The sequence below is a fragment of the Mus musculus genome, chromosome 11 (assembly GCF_000001635.26).
Source record: "Mus musculus strain C57BL/6J chromosome 11, GRCm38.p6 C57BL/6J".
Lineage (NCBI taxonomy): Eukaryota > Metazoa > Chordata > Mammalia > Rodentia > Muridae > Mus > Mus musculus.
The window spans coordinates 82053421-82071745 of NC_000077.6; the positions used below are offsets into that span (position 1 = coordinate 82053421).

The 18325-nt window shown below is 43.8% G+C and overlaps 1 protein-coding gene and 1 long non-coding RNA gene across 3 annotated transcripts; one reads left to right on the plus strand and one right to left on the minus strand.

Moving 5' to 3' along the window:
* The first annotated feature begins 4411 nt into the window (after nucleotides 1-4411).
* Nucleotides 4412-9535, plus strand: Ccl11 (chemokine (C-C motif) ligand 11). Its single transcript, NM_011330.3, has 3 exons — nucleotides 4412-4622; nucleotides 8259-8370; nucleotides 8786-9535. The coding sequence occupies exons 1-3, from the start codon at nucleotides 4547-4549 to the stop codon at nucleotides 8889-8891; spliced, it is 294 nt and encodes a 97-aa protein (NP_035460.1). The 5' UTR covers nucleotides 4412-4546; the 3' UTR covers nucleotides 8892-9535.
* A 3635-nt stretch (nucleotides 9536-13170) lies between these two features.
* On the minus strand, nucleotides 13171-17782 carry Gm38913. 2 transcript variants are annotated; one of them, XR_880072.1, is made up of 3 exons: nucleotides 17541-17782; nucleotides 15038-15165; nucleotides 13171-14108 (listed from the first exon to the last, which is right to left on the minus strand). It is a non-coding gene; the product is annotated as a predicted gene, 38913 (long non-coding RNA). The 2 variants fall into 2 exon arrangements; XR_880071.1 differs by having other exon boundaries at nucleotides 14946-15165.
* Nucleotides 17783-18325: the final 543 nt, after the last annotated feature.

Genomic DNA, 18325 nt, shown 5'->3' on the forward strand with positions numbered 1-18325 from the left:
ACCAAGTTGACAGTAAAACTAACCAGTACACAAAGGCAAGTACAGTAGAGGATTCATGATATAGGAAAGGAATCATAGGAGCGGCAGTAGAGCCATCTACCCCTGAAGTGCATAGCAGAACCTTGGAGTTTTCATCTCTGGTCCCAGCTCTCAATTCTCTCTCTTTTTTGTTTTCTTTTAAAGAAAGGAATAAAACAAAATACACGTCTATGTTTCTTTCAAGGCTCTCATGGGACAGACTAGGATCTTGCTTTCTTTTGTTTGTTTCAGATTAAGTCCGTGGCCCTGCGTGTGCTAAACAAGCATTCTACTGCTGAGCTGCAACCCGGCCCCATGACTTCTACACAGTAGACATGGTCCGCAATTGAGAAAAAAATCAAAGCCAAGAGCCCCAATTCCAGTGACCCTTCCCTGCTCTGATCTCAGCATTCCTCAGAATAACACGGAAGAATCCAAGATTGTGTTTTCCTACTGAGGGACCCACTGCCTGTGCTTCTCTGACGAAGCACCTCCCCGACTGTTCACCGGAAACGTCCACAGGTCCACAGGTCCACAGGTCCACAGTCCACAGGTGAGTGGACTGTCTTTCCTGATGACTGCTGGGAAGCAGAGAAAAGGAAGGCCAGGGGAGCCCCGCTTCTTACTCTCACACTTGCCAGGAAAGGCCAGGAAGTTAGATGGGACAGCTGTGAACTTGGAAGTCTCTGTATTTATTTTATTTATTCCCATTGAGGTTTCTGGATTGCTATCAAAATCCAGAGCTCAGTGAGAAAAGAAGATAAGTAAGCCACTCTACAATACCCACAACGGAACTCTAGCAATATTCCTGTTAAGTGCATAGTCACTTAATGACGCCATCCAGGCACCTCTGACATCAGGAATGTTCTAAATATCTTACATTACCACAATTTCTGGAATTCTAGATCCCACCCCACTCCCCCAGTGCGCAACATGGGAATTTCTAAAAAACATCTTTAGGGTATGCTGTCTTCCTTGTAAGTAGTGGGAAGTCTGGGAGGCAAGCAGAGAAAACCATCTGCCCAGACACAGTCTCTTTCTAATGCCCCCCGCCAACCCCCACCCCACCCCATCCCAGCTCGGTCCACAAAATTCACTTTATGTCCTAATATCAAATGCTTAACTGCCAGGCACTGAGAACCTATGGAGATCTGGCTACTCTTTCAAGTATTTTCTATATTAATGAGTTTAATCCTCATAACAACCAGCTGAGGTAGGCTTGATTATGCTTCCCATCTTAGCCTAGTAGAGGAAGCATAGACAAGCTACCCATAGTATGATGCTTATCAGCGACGGAATTGTGATCCAATTCAGGCATCCTGGATCCACTGTCCTCATGATGCTAGTCACCTGGAACTGATTAGCAAGGAATGAAAGATTGAGTGTTCTGTCTTCTATGTGGTCACCTTTTAGGTAGTTGCTGATTAATTTCAGATGGAGCTTATAGGCCAGCAAGAGCACTACAGTCCAGTCCTTAGGACAGACAGACATCACTGGTTGACCACAGGACTGACTTTTTTCTAACCCTAATCCTTTTTAAACACATCTTCCCATGTAACCTTTATGGATCAATCAATTTGGTGTGGGACTGTCCCAGAAAAGCTGGGAGCCAACCATGAGGTGCCCCTGTGTTCACATTCAACACAGTAATTTACTGCAGCTGCTGTATTTAAGGCGTTGCCTCTCCTCACAGCTGCTCATCCTTGGGAGCCAAAGGCTCCACAGATGAGCATAGCGGTTCATATGTTCCATGTACTTGATGTTTTGAAGTCACCTTGTCTGCTGTGTGTTCTGAGACTGAGGGTAAACTAGAAGGCTGTCTTTCTCTGTGCTCTTTGAATCCTTGGAGTATGAAGACATTAGGCACCTACTCTGTTGCTTGCAGACCAGTTCCGGGGCAATGTATTTGATATAGAGGAGTTTGTTTTGATTTGATTTAGTAAAGGGCTTTTAGCAGCTAGGCAAATCACCTTAAAATGCTAGAAAATCCAAGGTCAAAGGTGAGAGTAAGGAGGTGGATATAACCCAAATCCACTGTATTGTATATGTGAAATTCTCAAAGGAGAAAGGAAAATGCTTCATAAAATGAGCTTTCTTTTGATTTGGTGACTGTGGTGGTTTCAATTAAGAATGGGACCTATAGGCTCACGTGTTTGAATACTTGGCCATTAGAACACTACTTAAAAAGGACTGGAAGAGGTGCTCTTGTAAGGATAGGTGTAGCCTTGTTGAAGAAGGTGTGCTGATGAGGGTGGGCTTTGAGGTTCCTAAAGCACAAGGCAGGCTCAGTGTCTTGCTCTTTGTGATGCCTACAGACCCAGATGGAGAACTCCCAGCTACCTCTCCAGCACCATGTCAGTCTGCATGCCACCATGCTTCCCACCATGTTGATAAGAGCCTAAACCTCTGAAACTATAATCCAGCCCCAATTAAATATTTTCTCTTTATGAGTTGCCATGGTCGTGGTGTCTCTTCATAGTAATAGAACTCTAAGGCAAGAACCTAAATAAACATTTTTCACAAGAATACAATATCACTAAATTAAAAACTTATACTGGTCTGGAATGTTTTTTATTTCCTGAAAGCCTTTTCTATGGTAATTCTCATTTATGAATGATATATGGTTCTTGAAAATCATAAAAACTTGTTAATTTTTATTTTTATTTTAACTATTCTTTTATTTTCAAATGAGTGCCAAACTCTTGTTTCTTATCCTCAATTAGTCTAGTTTAATTGAGTCACTTGTCAAATTCTTTGTTGCTAATATGGAATACTAAATCTGAAATAAAATATGTGTCAAGATGTTTTCTGCAGCTAATAACCTTTACTTATATATTTTCAGAGGTCTTTGGACAGGAACAAAACTTGCTACTTTATTTATCAAAAGAGGTTTTTGGAATGACTATATTCAACTGACACTCCTGCTGGTGACCGCACAGAAAGTGGCAAATCAAAGAGGTGGCTGTTATTGACCTCATTAACTTTGTATGCATTTTCCCAAAATCGTATTCTTTTGCAAAGCACATAGAGGTATAGCGGCATCTTGCTATCTTTGGTTTCCTGGTGTTTCTATTTGCGTGAGCATTAGAGGTGCTTTGCCTGAGGACACCAGGCAATCATAGCAGGTTGCTATCAGCTGGTATTTTGGTTTTAAATATTTTAAATATTTGCCCAGTCCTGACTTTTTCCTTCATTTTAATCTACCATCTTCTAGATCAGTGAGGTATGAACATCAAATTCACTTAGGTGTTTGTACTGAAATAAAGATTCAAAAGGTCATGCTTTTGTTAGAGGGAGTTAAGGACAGTAGGAATTAGCTTATTTTTTTCTCTTTCCTTGCTTGTGGTGGTTGTTGTCTAGTCAGGGATGTCAGGGCTCTTGAAGTGCTGCACCAGGGGTTGAGAACAGCAAGCATGAGCAGAACAGCGAGAGGCTCCATACAAAAGCACAAAATAGACATGGCACGGAAGCACTACAAAGGCAGCAATGGGTTCTGAGTGAGATCGCTCCAGAGTCTCATGCTGTCATATTCCCTGGGTTTCCTTCAGAACGTCCAGCAAGTGGAGTTAGCCCATAGGGCAGGGGAATGTTGGGTAGATTCCTGTTTTGATTGGCAGGCTTAGGTTACCTAAGGCTTTACTTGCTGCATACTGTCCTTCCCCACAATGCACCGGAATTTCATCATATGTACATCCAATCACGCATGGGATGACAGAGAGAGTTTCCCCTAAACGTTCATTCTGGGAACATAGCTTGCCCATCCAAGCCAGATGCACTCCTCCTCCTAATTCCAGAATGCATACTGAGATGTCCTTGAATAACTTCTAACCAGTGAAAGTTGGGTGGGGTGCTAAGGAATTACCGGAGATTATTAGGGCAGAGAAACCAGTTTCCTGCATTCTTTGGACAAGGATGTATATGTAGCTTGGTACAGGTGGTGGTCCTGTATTGCCAACCACCTGGTGTGTATGTGTGTATGTGTGATCTGTCTGTTTGTCTGTCTGTCTGTGTGAAGCTCAAGCCAAGTGTGATCTTAGTTTTCTAAGCTGTCCCTACACCTGATGCTTCCCACAATGCTAAGTTCCTGGACACTAAGATTGTATGACCATTGAATTACATAAAAAGGGCAAGCATGACTATCATGCCCTGTTTTCTGAGAAGGGCTCTTCTGGGACTCCAAAACACCAGGTGAACAGGAACCAGGACTGGCTTCCACATGTCATCTCCTGGCTTCTTTGTTCCACTGCACAATGATCAGTCGCATTTCATAATCGCACAATCTCTTCAGTTTTCACTCCCATCCCTTAACAGATGCCAAGTCCCTCCCACGGTTTTGTGTTTCTTCTATTTGCTGTCTTTCCAGGATCTGAGAGTGTTCCACTGCTCAAGACCCCTCCTTCATGACCTTGTGCAGGCAGTTTTCTCTGGAAGCTTCCACCCACTCTGCTCCCTATAAAGCTAGTCGGGAGAGCCTACAGAGCCCAGAGGCTGAGATCCAAGCAGTAACTTCCATCTGTCTCCCTCCACCATGCAGAGCTCCACAGCGCTTCTATTCCTGCTGCTCACGGTCACTTCCTTCACCTCCCAGGTGCTGGCTCACCCAGGTAAGTCCCCTCTAATCTTTGAGGAAAGCCAGGCATTTCTCAGCCAAATAGCGAGACTCTTCAGAGACTTGCTGCTAACCCCACCATTCAAAGATGGGATAGAAACCCCAACCAGTAAAACAGCCAGAACTGATATTGGTCCACATTCATATTTCTCTTTCTGTCTCTTGTCTGTCTGTCTCTGTGTCTGTCTCTGTCTCCCACTCCCTCTTCCCCTTCCTTCTCCCATCCTTTCTCATGACTACTGAGGCAGGTGCTAAGTGCATCCACACAGTCAGCTTTCCTCACATTTCTGAGTATGACAAAGTGAGCATTTGGATAGTAATGAAATGGAAGGTCCTATTTTGGGGGAAGAGTTTCTGCAGGGCTCTAAGAGAGCAACAGTGACGAAGCAGGAGGTCCTGAGACACGCTCTCAAATGGGTGCATCTTTACTGTGTTTGAGAACCTGTTGTAGGTGTTTGCAAACTCATGCATGCTGCAGTCACAGCTAATCCAAATCAAATCAACAAGGGCCAACTCCTTGCCCATAGCAAACAATAATAACACATGGGCTCAGCTTCCGTGCTGTATACTCAGGTTCCCAGACTGCCTAGGAGAGCAAAGGTAAAAAGTGTCTGCTCTGCAGGCAACACGTGCAAGCTCAGAACTATCGCATGCCATTTCATCTTCTCCCATCCTGACCAAACTGGTTAAAACCTCCAGCCAACAAAAGATACAAGAGCATAACCTCACTTGTGTCCAGAAAGCAGAGAGAGTGGAGAATGTTTGATGACTGGCTCTGAGACTATCGCATTGCTGTGGTGCTCCTCTTAATGACAGCACTGGGGTATCAGAGTGGTGGGGCCTTTTCTAGCCCCTTCCTTCTGGCCTGGAGAAAACGATCTTTGATGATCATGTTTATGGTTTTGAATGAGTGATATTACTAGGTACATAGCAAGCCAGTGTTTAAAAAAGGAGGGGAAGGGGAAGGGGAAGGGAGAGGGAGAGGGAGAGGGAGAGGGAGAGGGAGAGGGAGAGGGAGAGGGAGAGGGAGAGGGAGAGGGAGAGGGAGAGGGAGAGGGAGAGGGAGAGGGAGAACAAAATATCAGCTCTAGTGCTCAAAATCTTCAGCCAAAATAGACTAGGGAAGTCCTTTTAAAGATGTCACCTGGGGTCCCCAGTGGATAGAGTCCCTCAGGTGAGGTTGGAGCTCATCACATCCATCTGAAACTGGCTGGGAAGTTGAGCAGGGAATCCCCTCTGATTTTTCTTTCGTGGATATGCTTCCCACGGCTGGATGGCTGAGTTTTCTTTCCCAAGGCAAGTGCTTTTATATCTTGGGATAAATGATAGTAACTTCTTTTGGCAATCATTCAGATTTTTAACTACTTTTAGGGGTATAGTATACACTCTTGGGTGTCTGGCTGTTCCCTCTGGCTTGTTGCAGAGTTGGGGTGAGTCCATCCCCAAGTTAGAGCTCTTGAAGAGCCCCCTGAGACAGACATGTTTTGGTGTGAAGTTGAATAGGGGAACCAGCTTGTAAATGAGCCCAAACAACATAAAACAATTTAGTAATATAATGTACATTGTGTCTACCCTTAAATTATCTTTATGTTGATATATGGCACTGCTAAGAGTCCAGTCTCTGGAGATTCTGTGACCTCTTCCATCAAGAAGATTGGTGACTTAGAGGAATTCCAATATCCAAGTCCTGGCTGAATTTAGAGGCCAAAGGCTAAAATACTGGCTCTTGTTTCCCAGGCCCTTGTCTTGGCTGATGTAGGGTCTCCAAGCTGTGGTTGCTGAACACCCTGGAGGGCAGCCATGCCATTCCTACAATGTTAACTTTTGTATAACACTTAGATAACACTTAAACAAAGAAAATGTTAAGGAAATCCTGGTTTTGCTAAAGTATAGTTTTCATAAGTATGAACCAGCCTAAAAAATGTTAGCAAATCACAAACAACTACTTGATTAGACATGCATATTTTGGCTTTTGAATCAGTTTCTGTAAATGTTACCATGAGCAGAGCAATATCTGTAGGAATTTTAATAACCTTCAGTCATCAAACATACATGAATCTTTAAATCCCATCCTCCAAACACCTTGCACTATCTACGCAGACCTCTTGTAACTTGGATCTAAGCTTTTTTTATTTTGTCTTATCACACAAAATCCATATTTACTTTTAAATCTTTAACTCATTTAATAAAAAAGTAAACTCATATTTACATTCTTTAAACCCTCCCTCTCATCTAGTTACTTAAACAATTCATTTGTTTGAATAAGAGTTGACTGCGAACTATATACAAGCTACTGTGTAGCAAATGAGCATTATCTGACCCCGCATATTATTAAACTATTGAGCTTTTGGGTGTGGGCTTGATTGTTTGTTTGTTTCTGTTGTTCTCAGACAAACTTTCTTAGCACTTGAATTCTACTTCTTCTCCTTCTGGTCCCAGTCTTGAGAAAGCTCTTGCATGGTTTCAAGAGCCTCCAGGGAAATCAATGACGTTGATCTGTGAACATTCTTTGTAAACAAGAAAAGGCTGAATAAAATGTTCACAGAGAGACAAAATCTTTGTAGTTTTGGGTACAGAAGATGGCCGTTCCCTTGTTCTAGTGGTAGGCAATTGGGAAGCCAGGTGTCTGTGGGTGTGTCCTTTCTCCTTCCATCATTCCACAACTGGTCTGTCCTCGAGTTGTGTTCTCTCTGTCTCTCTGTCTCTGTCTCTGTCTGTCTGTCTGTCTCTCTCTCTCTCTCTTCACTTTTGAGAGTTACTTCTTTAAAACAGAAATGGTAATTCATAGCCTGCTGCCAATGTCAATTATATACCGTATGGTCTGGGGAATTTTTTTTTACAGCCACACTTAAATTTTGAATGAGTGAGTATGTTTATTAAATATATAGCAAGAAAATAAAGTAGTAAAATAAAAGGATGACAGAGAGAGAGAGAGAGAGAGAGAGAGAGAGAGAGAGAGAATATGACATCAGAACAAGGGCTCAAAACACTCCGTGGAAATTGAATTGGTGATCCCTGTTGAAGCTGTCGATTGAAGTTCTCAGTCCAAGGAGTCCTGGAAAGAGTAGAATGCCCTCCCCAGAAACAAATTAATAAGAAAAAGGTGACATCGTCACATCGAGGGCTTAAAACCAGCAGAAATTGGCTGAGGCAGCTCTTGAGACAGTCAGTCACTGAGAATTTCTCCATGGCTGAAGCCTCTCCATGTACCATTAGTGAGTTTTCCCTCTAGCTGTTCTCTGGGGCTCATGATCTCTTCTGCTGTTCTCTGGTGTGGAGTCAGATATCATCTCCTTACCAGACAAATCTTGGGGTAAATTTGACATAAACATACTTAGGTCTGAAATGGAGGGTAAACCTGCTTCTGGAGCCAGCTTCTCAGAGCTCAACAATATATCATAGATTACCAGTATAATATAACCCCTTGTCAGAGATGATGAGTCCCTACTGTGCTGAAGACCGTGGGGAGGGGAACACATAATGTCAAAAGTACAAGGTTTCATGATTTTACCTCTACCCTTGATGCCTCCCTACCTTCTCCTGACTTCCTTCCTACAGCATGTTGATTGTAAATACCCACTGACTCCAGGTGATTCTTTCTTCCTGTCCATTTCCTTCTCCCAACATTTAGGCTCCATCCCAACTTCCTGCTGCTTTATCATGACCAGTAAGAAGATCCCCAACACACTACTGAAGAGCTACAAAAGAATCACCAACAACAGATGCACCCTGAAAGCCATAGTGTGAGTAGACATCACACCCTACCAAATGTATACACACACACACACACACACACACACACACACACACACCTCAGACCCCAAACTAATTTCCCAGGTACACACTCAAGATCTGTATCCCAGTAAAACAATCAATTTGAGAATTGTAACCCAGCCCGTGAGCTTTGACGGCACATGTTTATTCCCAGATCTCTGCTTCAGAGCTGGTTCCTGGCCATATTAGTTCTTTTAGGTCAAGAGAAAAGATCTCTTTACTGGGTCATCAAGAGTAGGAGCCAAGCCTGGAGTCCCATCCCTCCTCTGACTTTCATATTATACAGTGACCTCTGCACCCCATAGCAAATTATCCTGGGGTTGAGGAAGAAAGGGGAGAATTTCCAGAGTATCCTTCTAACTGGCTTTTTTTTCTCTTCTACAGCTTCAAGACCAGGTTGGGCAAAGAGATCTGTGCTGACCCCAAGAAGAAGTGGGTCCAGGATGCCACAAAGCACCTGGACCAAAAACTCCAAACTCCAAAACCATAAACAACCTCCTCTCTTGACACTAACCCAGAGCCTAAGAACTGCTTGATTCCTTCTCTTTCCTAAGACGTGCTCTGAGGGAATATCAGCACCAGTCGCCCAAGGACTTGGCTTCATGTAGTTCCAGATGGGACTGGAAGTCATTATGTTTGCTGAAATAAGTCAGACTCAAAAGATTGTGTAATTTCTTGCATATGCAACATCTTAAAAGGGGGGCATGAAAGGAGATGTGGGATTATTGAGGAACACAATGGGACGAGTTAGGAGTAACTGAGGATAATAGCAGCTTATACACATATATGAAAATGTCTATTGTTTTGCACAATTAATATACACTAATTAAAATTAATTTACACTAACTAAAATGTTAATATTTAAAGACATGTTACATTTAAGAAATTGGAGTTTTAAAGCATAATTTAATGGATATCAGTCCTTTTTGTTATTGTGTTGTTTGTTTGCTTGCTTGTTTGAAACAGGGACTCACTGTATCACCCTGACTGACCTGTAACTCACTGTGTAGACCAGGCTGACCTCAAACTCACAGAAATTTACCTGCCTCTGCCTTTAAAGTGCTACCATGCCAAGCCAGAATGTTTTTTATTAGAATATACCAATTATATATAATAAAATATTTTACTACAACATTTTCTTAACATTGTCATTTTTAAGATCTAAAGCTTTGAGGAGACTCCTGTCCATCTGTCAGTCCTAACTAAATCCTCTTGTGACCTTCTCCCCATTTACAGTACAAAGGCCATCATGTGGAAGTGTTTTGTATTTTCAGGAGGATATTGTTATTGTGAGTGTAAGGTGCATGCTATTAGGCAGAAATGAATTTTCTTGAGCATTTTTAAAAATCTGTGCATGTCTTACTGTCTTGTTACCACTGCAGAGGAGTGTGAGTGCATGTGTGTGTGTGTGTGTGTGTGTGTGTGTGTGTGTGTGTGTGTGTGAGAGAGAGAGAGAGAGAGAGAGAGAGAGAGAGATCTTGTTCAGCTGGGGTGGGGTAAACTGGAGTTAGGGAGAACTCTTTGTGAGGTGTGGCTGCATTCCTTATAAAATGACTCTTTGGTTTGGCTAGTGTTTATTAAAATCCAGATATTCTAGTCTGTTCCTAGGATTTTTGCTCCATCAGCAAGATCTTAACTACACACACACACACACACACACACACCCTGAGCCAGTCACTCTGCAGGAGACCTCCACTACACCTGTGCTCAGCTCTGGTATTCCTGCTCCTATGCGCAAGGTTCCAACTTGATAGCCCTCAGTCTTTCTGCTAGAGCCCTCCACTGTGATGTAATGCTATTCTTGTCCAAAGTCTCCCCTGTGACCTTTTGCAACCATCTGTGTTAATCTCCCCTTTCGACTATACTGCTGTGTTTTGCAACACAGACCACACAAACTCCACAGTCACTCAAAAGCACAGGAAGCCATGTGACCCTGGACAACAGGTTTAGATGAAGGCTTCAAAGGTATATTACCTGACAAAAGTTATCTTAAGAAAGGAAGGATCAGCAAGATTTTGCTGAAAGGACCCAGATGTAGCTGTCTCTTGTGAGACTATGCCGGGGCCTAGCAACACAGAAGTGGATGCTCACAGTCAGCTATTGGATGGGTCACACGGCCCCCAATGGATGAGCTAGAGAAAGTACCCAAGGAGCTAAAGGGATCTGCAACCCTATAGGTGGAACAACACTATGAACTAACCAGTACCCCAGAGCTCTTGACTCTAGCTGTATCAAAAGATGGCCTAGTCGGCCATCACTAGAAAGAGAGGCCCATTGGACTTGCAAACTATATGCCCCAGTACAGGGGAACGCCAGGGCCAAAAAGTGGGAGTGAGTGGGTAGGGGTGTGTGTGTGGGGGGGAGTGTATTGGGGACTTTTGGAATAGCATTGGAAATGTAAATGAGGAAAATACCTAATAAAAAATTAATTCAAAATAAAAAGAAAGGAAGGAAGGATCTTTTGGGCTTAGAGTTTGAAGGTCCAATCTATTGTGGTGGGAAGAATGGCAAGAGCATATTTATCTGCAGCATCGGGAACATGAGGCAGCTGTACCTTCTGAAGCTGCTAGTCCTGGGCCTAAAGCTTCCTGGGTTAGGCTTTGTACAATAGGGTCACACCAAGCTCTCCTAGGACCATGCTCACCATTGGCACAAGATGTTAAAGAAGTCAGCATAAGGTACTCAGAAGAATGTTGTCTTGGGAGGTGGATGATCTCAGTATACAACTGTAAGTGATCTCTCTTACTGTTATTTTGGGTCTTTATAGGGTTAGTATGATACTATCTTTAGATAGAAAACTAAGGCCTCTAGTCATTGACCATATAAGACCATACATGCTAAGAGCAGTCTCTTTGCTATATCATGATCTCCACCACAGGGGTAAGAAAGGCTGGCAGAAGACTCTACACATGGAGTAACTGAGATCCCTATTCTATCTTACACTGAACCTTTCTGGAAGTTTCTCTATCAGACAGCTTCTACCACATAATGGTTCCTATTCAAGAACACCATGGCTCTGCCTTCAAGTAAAAGCCATCTATCTCCTCTATAACTCGGCAGACCAGCTCTGAACACCAACCAGGATGAGACACACGCCTAGGAGGCACATACTAGCCATGAAGTGGCCATAAGGCATCCAACCGGGAACAATATACCAACAAATCCTCCAGTGTCAGCCAAATGCCATGTAGACATCAGAAAAGAGTAGCAAAGGGGAAAGATCCCCTCTCGATGAACTGAACAGAACTTAGTCACATCCCCTATGCCAAGCTTTCTCTCCTATCTTTTTGAAGTATCTTGAATCCAGTTTACCTCCAGCAGATGATAGCATGACTTGTCCCTGGAATACAAAAGTTGGTGTTCAAAGCCCCATGCATGTTGAAGCCTTCTCTCTACAGCTACATAGACTCTAACAAAGACCTGGAATCTCACTGGTCTCTCTGGAAAGGAAACTCCTGTGTGATAATATTCAGGTAGAGTGCTGGAATGTGAGGAAAATAGAGAACTTTTGTCATGATGTAGTCACAGCCAGCTAATTCTACAGAGAGTACTAGAATGAGGGTTACTCAAACGGTAGGGCCTGACTCACATTCCCCCTTTCATATCATGGCTGAAGTTTTCAGGGGAAGGGTCTATGGTGGAGGAAACCTAGCTAGGAACTCTTGGCAGCTCATACTCTGAAGGAGAGCTTCAGTCCCGGGGAAGGAAAGTTTCTGGGCAGAACACCAGCCTCCATTAGGTCCCCTCCTTATCTCTGGACTAACTCCATTAGGGCCCTCCCTGATTTCCGTTCAAATTCATGTGCTCACATGAGATGTACAAAATCCAAGAAGTCTTTCAAGCTTCTCCTCCCCTCCCTCACCCCCAGAAAACTTACAAGAGAAAGTTTGATAGGGTGACCTTCAACCTCCTCCCAAATGCTACTGATGCTCTTGAGACTGTAAATGGTGCTCACCTACCTTGAATCCTCATTCTACAGTCCCCTCATCTCAGCTAACCTAAGTTGGACCAGGCAGCTGGACTGCACTGTTGACTAAGACTTCCAGTCATCTTGTCCTGCTGAAGGTCAGCTTGTGTCAGCTGCTCTTATCCACCTGCCACCCTTGGGTGAAGGAACATCAAGAAATAGATGAATAGGCCACCCAGATGCCAAAACTATTCAGTGAGGAGGTCCAGCAGTTCCATCTTCTGTTGATGACTAGGGCTCACTCCCTGCCCAGGTGGGAATATCTTCTACTTCTTCTCCTTGCCTCTGGGCCTGTGGACTGCAGGTGACAAGTGAGCACAGCCATAGTTTGATAGTCTATCTAGCTATAGCTAGGTTGCTATATCTCTAGAATGTATGAATGCATCCTTCCCCGATAACTCAAGATGCTTCAACCACACCACCTTGAGAGATAGGAACAAAAACTATTAGTAGTGGGTCATAAGAAAGGATGAAAAGCAAGGTCACAGGCTGGCGAGATGGCTCAGTGGGTAAGAGCACTGACTGCTCTTCCGAAGGTCCTGAGTTCAAATCCCAGCAACCACCTGTAATGAGATCTGATGCCCACTTCTGGTGCGTCTGAAGACAGCTACGGTGTACTTATGTATAATAATAGATAAATCTTTGGGCTGGAGCGAGCAGGGCTGACCAGAGCAAGCAGAGATCATATGAAGGCTCACAACCATCTGCACCATCTGTATAGCTACAATGTACTCATATTTTAAAATGAAAGAAAAAAGGAAAAGTGAGGTCACTATTATTTCTATCTTTGATTCTTGGGTTGTGGATTTTACCTACCAGGGATACAACATTACTGTCATGACTTTGCAGGTATGTATTGATTCTCAAAGATTGATTGCATATTAATAAGGCATTCTCTCCAAACTAGTAGTTCAACTATACCTTCTGCAGGCCATCAACTACACTCTTGCTGGGAACCTCTAGGGAAACAGATACTTGATGACTCATGGATCCCAGGAGCACAACCCAGCGATTCACCTCATTTGCTGCAGTGTGCCTGGTATTCTACAATGATGGGAAGTGGAACACTGTGCTGATGACAAGCACTCTATGCTATCTCAGAAAATGGTGCTAGCTGAGGTCCTGGAGCCAAAAATATCAAACTCCCACCTGGAAAGTGTTTGTTCCAGTTTAAATGAATCACTGCCATTTTGGGGGTAGAACCTGTAGGCATTAATCAGATGTACAGTTTCCACAATTGCTGGTTATGTGCCTGGATGGATGGTCCCACAGCAGAACTCAGCATTAGCCTCTGTTGCTAGCCTGCTGCAGCATCAGCTACATCAATCTTTGTGGGCAGGAGCCCTTGCCCTGGGGCCTATGCATTATATAAACCCATTCCTATGACTAATCATGGTTTCACTGCCCCGGTGCTGTGTTAACAAATACCAGAGGTTGGTCAGTGTCAGTGGCCTGTCCATTCTGTTTCTCTGTGGTCAGAATGTCTTCATGTGCCATGAGCTGTCTCATAGATACATCCTCTATGCCTCATCCTCCAATTGAGGTTTTGCTTCTCTTTTTATTAGGTCCTTTACAAACCATCCAGACCAGAAGCATTACCTATTAGCTCGTGTATAGTCACATGCCACATAATGGTGTCGATTGCAGACAACACACAGGATAGGAGGACCCAGACGATCAGTGAGACGAGAGCTGGCGGTATCATAGATCCTTGAAATGAATGAGCTTCCAGTGCAGACGCTGTGAACATGGTTGAAATGATGATAGAGGAGGCTTTAGGGACACACATAAATTTAGCTGATAATGTGGTGCAGGCTTTAGAAGGGTTTGATTTTGAAATACTTTTAAAGAAATTCTTCTGTGTATAAGAAAACATTGGGCAGCATTGCCCACTGCAGAGAAATTCTCCATAAAAGAAAAAAGTCAGCACAGCCGATTCCATTGCTGGCTCAGAGAGGCGAAAGAGATTGCTCAGTGGTTAGACCACTGGTTGCTCTTCCAGAGGACCCAGGTTCAGTTTCTAGAACAGACATGATGGTTTACAACTGCCTGTAACTCCTATCCCAGGGGACCTGATATCCTCATCTGGTCTCTGAGGGCACTGTTTGCGTGTGGTGTTCAGACACACATGCAGGCAAAATACTCATACATATCAAATAAAATAAATAAATCTTAAAAAAAATACTTGTCCAAGTCATTCCAATAATGAGTGAGCAGTCTAATTAGCCAGCAGCCATTGATATCCAGCCAAAACCCTCCACCAGCAAGAAAAGATGTGACTCATTGAAGGCTAGAATAATCACTAGCACTTGTCCAGCAGTAAGATGTTATTAACTAAAGTGTGCACACTGATTCTGGACGTAATTCTAACGCATATCTAATGGACTACAGCACACTCTAAAGCTAACTTTTATATGCATTGAGGAACAACAACAAAATTCATATGGCTCTCTTCTCTGGGATATCGTTTTATTGCCAGGGGCTTGGAAATGGATCCTCAGTGTCTCAGGAACGCACGTTATATCATACTTCACAACGACAATAAATCACCGTTTGCTAGTGTGTGCATTTACTTACTGGGCTATACTTTTCACCGTTCTCATAGGGTGTGCTACTTTCGGTGATGCTTCGTTAGAGAAATGAATTGTAAGTGGTGTGCTATGCTTTACCATTAGCAGCCGCATGCGTCTCAGATGGACTCTACCTCTGGCACTGACTCGGCTTCATACCATCCTGTCTGTTTTGGTCTGTGAGCATATCGCCTGGTCTCAGTAAGTGGACCCATCAAATGACTGACCTGAAAATGAGATTTAAAGTGATTAAGGATTGAAAAGGTGGAAAACCAGAAGCTGTTATCACTCTTCAACATGTCCTATTTTATCATGGTGTCCCTCTTGAAGAACCAAAAGCAAAACAAAGGAGGATATTAAACTTTCTGCTTCATTAAAAGCCACGAGGTAAGGCTAAGATCAGTTCCAGAATGGCCTACATCAGAGAAAAGTCTGATGACCTGAATTGGAGGCACACAGAAGCATACCCCACGATGTGATCTTGGCTAAAGCATAACAATTTTCAACGTTGAAAGAAAAGGCTAGACCTAAGCATACTGTTGGATTTTGTGCTAGCTCTAGGTGACTCTCACATAGTTAGGTATTGGTATTCCTGATGATACACACAAATAAGCAGTGAACCTCTGAACGCTTCTAGGAAGACAACTGAAGAAAGCCAATCACGGAGGAAAATGGTTCTCTAGAGGAAATCGTGTCGAACTGTAGCCATACCACACAGGCAGTACCAATAGGTTCATTTTGAGTACCTTATAGGGTCCACATAGTGACCAAATCCAAAGATGCATATCTCAGAACCCCAGATCCGTCCTTAAGCATCTTTTCGTGATTACATTCTAACCTCATACCTCCTCTCTTTCTATACAAGAGAATGAGCAGAAAATCTCCCCACACTATATCAGCCAGGAGGATGCCCCCTGTACTTCTGTCTTCTGTGGCCACTCTGAGATGGACAGAGTAACTGATACCCATGTTTGCCTTGTGTCTAGGACACAAGCTCAGCCTTGCTTTTCTCTCACTTCTTCATAAATGACTGGCCAGACAGCCTCGAGAAGAGCAGAGAAAGTGTCCTGGCTGAGTGGCTGATGTGGCTATCTGTGGCACCCATTCATCTGGCTTGCTATGTCTTGTTTGTGTTCATCCCAGTGGAGCAACAGCTTCATCCTCCAGGGGACTGCTGCTGCACCATTGCCACCTGCATCACGACTTTGTGGATTTCCTAAACCCAGTTCACAGTGAGCAGTGCTGGCTGCAAAGTCATTCTGTTTCCCACAGCCATTGCCAATTTGTAAAGAGACACCCAGTAGAGACCCACAGGTCACCAGTGTCACAAAGCTAAGGGATGTCTTCCCTGATCCTGGTGGAACACAAGGCAGAGCAACAGGAAAATGGAGACAAGTAGCTCAGACCTAAGGCAAGGCTGGCTAGTCATAACTTTGTTCTGTAGCTCACATTTCCTCTCAGGGCTTTAGTTCCCCCACCACTACCACAAATGGGGTCTAAGCTTAGGAACTATATGCCTAGCTTCTAATTATCTGCATATTCAGTGGTTAGAGATATGTATGCAACTCTGTGTGTGTGTGTGTGTGTGTGTGTGTGTGTGTGTGTGTGTGTGTGTGTGTGTGTATTCACGTGTGCATGTGTGCGCATACCCCCACTTCCCAAAGCATGTGTATATATGCCATGGCTATGTACAGAGGTCAGAGGACAACCAACAGAAATCATTTCTTCCCTGCCTCCGTGTAGGATGTGAGGATCAATGCGAGCATCTCTATCCACTGAGCTGTCCTACCGACCCAAGCATCAGTTCTGAAGCACCTTCTCCCAAAGACTCCCCTTTATTTCACCACGGCTGAACTTTGCTTCATCTCCTGGACTTTCTGCAGCTCTGACACCCTACACTTAATCACACCAGAAAAGAAGGACTAGAGATGCCTACCACCAAAGGACTTCATGAATAATAAACAAGATATGCTGTATACTTAGGTATGTGGGTATGTGCTCAGCAGGGGCAAAGGCTGCATCCATGGCCTTGTCTCCTGTGGGGAAAACACACAGCTTCCCTAAGCCTTGCTACTAAGACTTTTATAATAACCACAAGAGAAGTGGTGTTTACACCAGAGATTTATCCAGAGGATTAAACAAGTTTGCCCACAAACTCTAAAGACCCGGCATGAAGAAGATATTTAACAAGAGTAGCTATCAACATTTATTAAACATCTGCTGCATACACTTCTGTATTAAGATGAGGTTTGTGAAAATATTTATTCTATAGAGTGCTAAGCAAATTTGGCCAAGCCTACCAGCAAATCCCAATGAGATCTCATTGGTATGTAGCTGAACTGAAGCCCAGGCCTTAGGGAATATAGACAGGCTCAGAGGATGGACTCAGGACAACTGTGTGAGACATGGGGACTATTGATGCTTTATCTTGCTTCTGTCCTAAGCCCTAAATTTTCCTCTCTGAGGAAGGAAAGGACGGAACAGAGTCAGCTCTAGGGTTCCAGTCAATTCTTCCTCTAATTGTATGACACTGGAGGAAGAGTCTGAGACAGCTCCCAAGCAAATCTTGAAGTCAGATCTCCAACTCTGTGCCCATCATTACCTGTAAGTGGGTAGAAAACCAGGCAACCTCATCATCAGGTGACTTGTTTCCAGCTCCCATCCGAGTTATTTCTGGCCACGTGTTTTCTTCCCATTCTCCAGTGGTGGAGAAGTTAACTTCATTCACGTGAAACAGCCACTTCATGAAGCCAACACAGAAGAGAGATACACAAAGAAGCCCCACAGCCGCCCACTCCCTGCTGAGGGCAGTGGAGCTGGACAGAGTAGCTGCCAGAGGCAAGGCTAAAGTGTTGGCCTGACACTGCTGACTGTGGGTGGCAGTGAGCTGTAGTCTGGGTGAAAAGTCCAGAATGACAATAACAATCCAACCGCCTGACATTACTGACCCTCAGCCAGCCACCCAGGCTGCCAAGCTCTGGGCCACATTGGTCATACTTTTTTAGTCCTTGGCAAGAGACTTTCTTTCTTCTATCTGGTATTCTTTATCTATCTTTCCTGGAACACAGGCATTACTTGGAAAATCAAGCCCACTACCATGTCCAGTTTAAAAGCATGAATCACGCTTTGGGAGAAAATTTGAGAATTTCTCTCTCGTACTTGGCCTTTCCAGCATCCCATCTTTTCCTCTGACATCCCTAACCCCAGTGACGATTAAATTTACTGAAAGCTGTGCTAGTCACTGATCAAACACTTCAGGGCTGAGGAAGATGGCTCAGTCAATGAAGTTCCTTTGTAAGCATAAGGACTTGAATTCAGATCCTAAGCACTTCCATAAAAGGCTGGCCAGAGCTGTGTGCACCGGCCATCCCAGCACTGTGTGGGCAG